General features: G+C 38.6%; 1 protein-coding gene across 1 annotated transcript in view; it reads right to left on the bottom strand.

The window, feature by feature from the left end:
* Positions 1–3,188: 3,188 nt before the first annotated feature.
* The window catches only part of ELOVL7 (ELOVL fatty acid elongase 7), a 59,449-nt gene continuing 56,637 nt past the window's right edge, over positions 3,189–6,000 (bottom strand). Inside the window, exon 8 of the mRNA XM_063128051.1 lies at positions 3,189–4,149. Coding sequence (XP_062984121.1) covers positions 3,940–4,149 — 210 coding nt within the window. The 3' untranslated portion in view covers positions 3,189–3,939. The remainder of the gene's footprint in view (positions 4,150–6,000) is intronic.

Raw genomic sequence — 6,000 nt, 5'->3', positions numbered from 1 at the left:
ACCGACACACACGCTACGCTACGCCTTCGAGGGAAAAGTTTTTGAATCGGAGATCAGCGACTCCTGATTGGGCCGCACCGTGATCACGTGAAATGTCGGGAGCAGCTGATTGGAGGCGGCTCTTTAAGGGACGCGTCTTTAGCCTTCTCTTTCTCATTATTATTTTTAGAAAGCAGCTCTATTGCGCGCTGCCTCCGCCCCGCAGGAAGGAGTTTGGGCCCCGCCTTCGAGAGAAACCTCTGAGGGACGTCAGAGGCTCATTTTACATAGCCGCCGAGAACAGCCAACGAGCCTTTTCCCCTTACCCCCCGTTGCTTGGAAGCGGGAGACTGGGGAGGAAAGAGAAGATCGAAGTTCTGCAACTACGAGGGTGGGGGTGCGTTACTCGACTCTTCTCCAACCGGGAGTTGTAGTCGAACACATCTGGAGGGTACCAGGTTGGGAAAGGCCACTAGTCTACTCCTTCCACTACCCTGTAGGCAAGTGGCATCCCTGTGCGGACTTCGCCACACCGTAGACCAAGGCCACCGGGGTGCGATTACAGACACGGTTCTGCATTGATCCAACCTCACACACACACCCAAAACCGGCCATTCAGCCTTCCCCTAGCCCAGCTGCGTTGGACTACAACTGCCACCACGTCATTTCTGGTTAGGGATTATGGGAGTTGCAGACCAACATACTTAGAGGGGCACCAGGTTGCAGAAGGCCACATCTTTTATCGTAACTCAGACTTTGTCATTACCCCTCGAAAGGGGCTTCTACAACCAACCCCCCCAATTCAGCAAAGCTAGGGCGGAGCATGAAAATTATAGCCCCGACACACCTGGAGAGGATCACCTAGAAGGCTGCTCCTTCAGAGGAGTGATGAAGAGAAACCCTGACCTAATTAAATGGGATGTGTAAACATTTACTTTAAACCCATTTTTGAGAAGTATTTTAACAAAACTTCAGCAAGTGGAAATATATCTCTATAAATCAAACCTTAAGGGAGTTTGCTGCATATGTTCATTTCTGAAATATAAAATTAGCTTGACGTTCAGTACACCACAAAGTGTGCCCTTTTTGTTAATATTACAGTCTGATTCTAACACCAATTTACAGGGCAGAGTTAGTAATTTTAAAAATATTTTTTCACTGTAAGTAGTGATCAGGAAACAAATAAGGCTTTTTTCTAGCGTTCACCAAAATGTGCATCCACGTGGTAGGTATGTGACTACTCTTAAGGAAGTACAGCAATAGCTTGTGGTCCTCTAAAGCAACTGTGGGCAGAAAGAAATCTGGAATCCACTGGCAGGTGAGCAAGATTTTGACTCCTAGTCTAGAAATAGCAATAAGGCTTCCCTCGCCACTTTATTACACTGCTAAAATGAAGAAAAATAGTGTTTTTTTCTGAAAGAACTGTAAGCCGTGTTCTAGAACTCAAAACAAAAAAGCACCACGTTCCTTAATTCTAAGTGTATGGTCACACCTCCTATTTTGCACCTGACTTCGCTTGGTGGATCTTCAGGTCCAAGATAAAAACAAAGTTGACCTTAAAATTTGAAGTCTGCCTATGCCTGTTCTAAAGATGAATAAGCTTTGGGGGAACTAGAGGTACGTCCAGATAGAAAGTTCCTAGCACTAGTCAAAAGCTATTATGTAGCTATTCCTGTTTTCTCTGGTAAGAAAAAAGATAAAAAGTAGCAGTGGGAAACATACAGCAGGGCTACAAATTGAAGTTGATGTCATCTGGATCTACCATAACATTGCATGAATGTTTATTGTGCAACTGTACAATAAACACATTATGTGCAAACACCCTAGATCAGTGGTTCCCAATTGGTGGTCCACGTAACCCACCCAGATGGTCCGTGGCACCATTCATATATTCACCATTCATTTCTGGAGTCCACGGACGATGAATTCCCACCAAAAATAAAATATATCACTGAGCACCTGCGTGATTTAGCGACTAGCTTCAGAGATTACTTCCCTGCACCTAATCCTGAAAACTCACGGGTAAGGAATCCTTTTGAATGTGATGTACAACTAACAACTCTATCTGCGGAAGAGCAAGATGCACTTGTTGACATGACTTGTGATGGTTCATTGAAATCATTTTTCAAAGAATATAGTCTGGACCAATTCTGGGTGAAGGTTTTTCCTGATTATAAGAAGTTAGGTGAAATAGCTTTGAAACATTTAGTTCCCTTTTGTTCCACATATCTTTGTTAACAAACATTTTTGAAATTTTGTTATATGAAAAACAAGCATAGAAATCGGCTCAATGTTGATCCAGATTTGAGATTAAAAGTAGGAAATATTGAATCGGATGTGGAAGGAATTGTTTGGGACAAAAAGAGGCATGATTTCTCCCATCACATTTAGGATTAGTAGCTGCTAGACATGTCATAATTTGTTCAATTGTAAACTAGACGTTAGTAAAATTGAATTTGTCTTTATATTCCTAACTAAATCATTGTCATTTTTGCATGGGAATATCACAAATTTTATGGTCTGTTTTTTTAGTATACCTAAAATCCTTTGCTTATTTTCTTCAAAAAATTGCTTTGCAACTCGGTAACTACCATGGAGATAACATTTTTTTCAAAAGTAGGGGGTCCATGGCTTGGCATTTGAAAAACAAGGGGTCCACCATACTTAGCTAATTGGGAACCACTGCCCTAGATGCATGCATCGCTCAGTAAAATGGGGGTTAAAGCCAAATATGTGTGCCTAGGATGGCAGCCTTTATAATCTGAACATGAGGTGCATGTAATATTGTGGCCACGCCTTTAAATAACCCACTCCTTCATACCCTAGGACATTTGAAAATCCCACAAAATAATTTTACAGACTTAAGAACCATAGTCTTTAATATGATACAGTTTGTATAAAATACATTAATGTTTACAGTAGATGTATTAACAGTAGATGTATTAACAGTAGATGTATTATAGACCATAAATCACTCATGAAATTGTATTCCATTTCAGTTAGAAGTAGTGATGCTACTGATTTTTGTAATTAGTCAGTTCATTGGTTGAACGCCGCCCGTTCAGAATGCTCACCTTTCTAACAAGCTTGGACTGGTGCTTTATGAATTCCTTGTTAAGTTCAGAATTTGAGCTTCTGAGTATGAGCAGTCTGTAGCTAGATAATACGATTTCTGCGCATGCGTTGTATTGGTTGGATTGACCATTTTCTTGCTTATTGTGATCTCTCTTCTCATCCATTTGGATTTGAGTCATTGTTATTTGTACAGTACTTTTATTTTGTTCAGTGAATAAATATGCTGCTGGTGGGTGGAGTGTTTCAGTGAGAGGCCACATGAAAACAAACAACCAGAGGGTACATAAGCTGGTGACACATGACATCATGAGGCATTTCCAAACTACATCTCCCAAGATGCATTTTGGCACTGTGCATGCACAAAAGCTCATTTATGTGGGAGAACTCTCAGAGGAGACCTTACATGGGTGAGGTCATTATATTCAAAGGAAATAATGAATTCACTCAGGGTAAGTTTGTCCATCGCTAGTTAAAAGCAGCCTACAGACTTATTAAATTGTTACATGAGTTAAAACAAATGTATCTTTGTCAGTGTTCAAAGTACGTTTGTATACTTATCAAGCACACTTCATTTCCATATAAATATTTGTGTACATCTCGAAGAGTGCCACAAAGTATTAATTTCTTTGATACATAGGGAAAAATTGTAATATGGACACTTTGGCTAAAAACTGCAGGCTGGTGTATTTTAATCAGTAGCTTTACCTTCCTCCGCCCATATCAAGATTAAATACCAAATAATTTATAATAAAAATACAAGGTTGGTTGTGTGTTTTTTTTTTTTTAAGAAAACCATATACAAAACATCCACTATGCTGTACACCTTAAGCATATTGATTGTCAAGTAGTGCAAGTTGGGGGAAAAATTCATTCATGTTTGTGGCTTCATTCAGCTTTGTTTTTGATAATGCCATTTTTCATATGCTTCGGAAGTCTTTGGCCTTTAGTGTAAGCAAGATACCAAAAATGAAGAAACAGGAGTAAAAACAAAAAGCCATATAGCCAGATGATATGCATGAAAATTGGATACTGATACTGGCAATCATCCATGAAGTAAATTTGTCCTATATGGACCGTAACTATAACAAACTGGATCTGGAACAGAAAAGAACAAAATATCATTATACATTATCATTATACATTATACATTATACCCGGACCTTAAGATCATCTACAGGGGCCCTTCTCCGTGAGCCCCTGCCAAAGGAAGTGAGGCAGGTGGCTACTAGGAGGAGGGCTTTCTCCGCTGTGGCACCCCGGTTGTGGAATGAGCTCCCCAGAGAGGTCCGCCTGGCGCCTACACTGTACTGCTTTCGTCACCAGCTGAAGACCTTTTTATTCACTCAGTATTTTAACACTTAATTTTAACTTAAATTTAAATTTTACTGTTTTAACTCTGTATTTTAATCTTATATCAACTTTGCTGTGTGGTTTTATCCTGGTTGCGCTTTTTATACTGTATTTCGTAATTGTGTTTTAACCTGTTGGGTGTTTTACTGTGGTTTTAATTTTTGTGAACCGCCCAGAGAGCTTCGGCTATTGGGCGGTATAAAAATGTAATAAATAAATAAAATAGATAAATAAAAATACATTTGTGAAAAAGGCAGAGTTAAGATTCTTTAAAACAGATTCTTTGTAATATACCAAATGTAAAGACAGCTGCAAAACTAGAGCAACTTGTCTTTGACAATAAGAGGTTATTAATATACATTGCTCACCTCTCAGAGGCTATGGAACTACTAATCAGGGCTTTTTTAGTGGTGGGCCCCAAATATGAAATGAGCCCCCCACTTAGGTCCATCTGGTGCCAACACGGACATCTTTCCAGCAAGAGGTTCAGACTTAGCAGGCATTTAAGAGCATATGATGGGGCAATTATGCTAGCCATGTAAACAGCTCTAGTATTCTATTAAAACTGCTTTCTGTTTTATATTTAGTTGTTAAAACTTTTTAAATTTTGTACATTTATATTTTATGCTGTATTTTATCTTATGAACTGTTCTAAACTGCCCAGAGAGCTTCAGCTATTGAGCGATATAGAAATGAAACAAGTAATTATCATCATAATCATGTTCGCTTTGCTTAGTTTACATTCAGAAATGATAGAATTTACCCCTTCTCCCTTGTGTTGAATTTGTTCCTATCATTGCTTTCTTTCAAAGCTTATTGAATTAAAAATGGAAATATTTAAGACACGTGATGTTTTAGTACTTGAAGTACACGAAGAAACGAAAGAACTGAAATGAATTGTTTAATATCACATATGCAGAAATATTTGAAGAATGGGATATTAGATTAAAGTTCCCCCTCTCTCCCGAAATTTGTATCAATTATGGTTAATGTCTGAGGACACACTCATTTCATATGTTACCAATTTCTTGTAAAAAAAAAGAAAAAAAAGTACTTATATATGGGTTTGTGGGAAAAGCCAAGACCCACATATCTAATAAAAACTAGTATTCTTTGTATTATTGAATATGTGGATGTGCTCATAGAGCAACAACTGACTCAGGTGATTGGTTCCAATAATTTTGAATTATGTGTAACTTCTTTAATTACACTTTTTGTAAGTACTGGATTTACTGTTGTCCCTTATATTTCAATGTCACAATTGTCAGCTGTATCATCAACTCACTGGAAGCCACTATCTCTAAACTTCACCACCAACTATAATAATTGGAATATTATCAACTTACCCTTATAAAGATTGTAAGGCTTTCTTTGAACACTTTGAATAGCCCTATTTAAATATGAAGTATTTAATCTTACATCCACTATCCACACTGTGTATCAGTGATCAGAGAAAAGCACAGGTTCTTCTTTGTGGTCTCTGTGCATCAAACATATGGGCTCTGCACCTGTGCAGAGCCTCACTTCAAGAAACTTCCATAGCTGAAGAAAACAGTTTTGGCCGGAACCCTCCCTCACCTTTCCACTGCACATGTC

This window comes from Elgaria multicarinata, chromosome 6, assembly GCF_023053635.1.
Source record: "Elgaria multicarinata webbii isolate HBS135686 ecotype San Diego chromosome 6, rElgMul1.1.pri, whole genome shotgun sequence".
Lineage (NCBI taxonomy): Eukaryota > Metazoa > Chordata > Lepidosauria > Squamata > Anguidae > Elgaria > Elgaria multicarinata.
The sequence above is the reverse complement of the archived record's forward strand: the minus strand, read 5'-3'. Positions and strand labels throughout refer to the sequence as shown.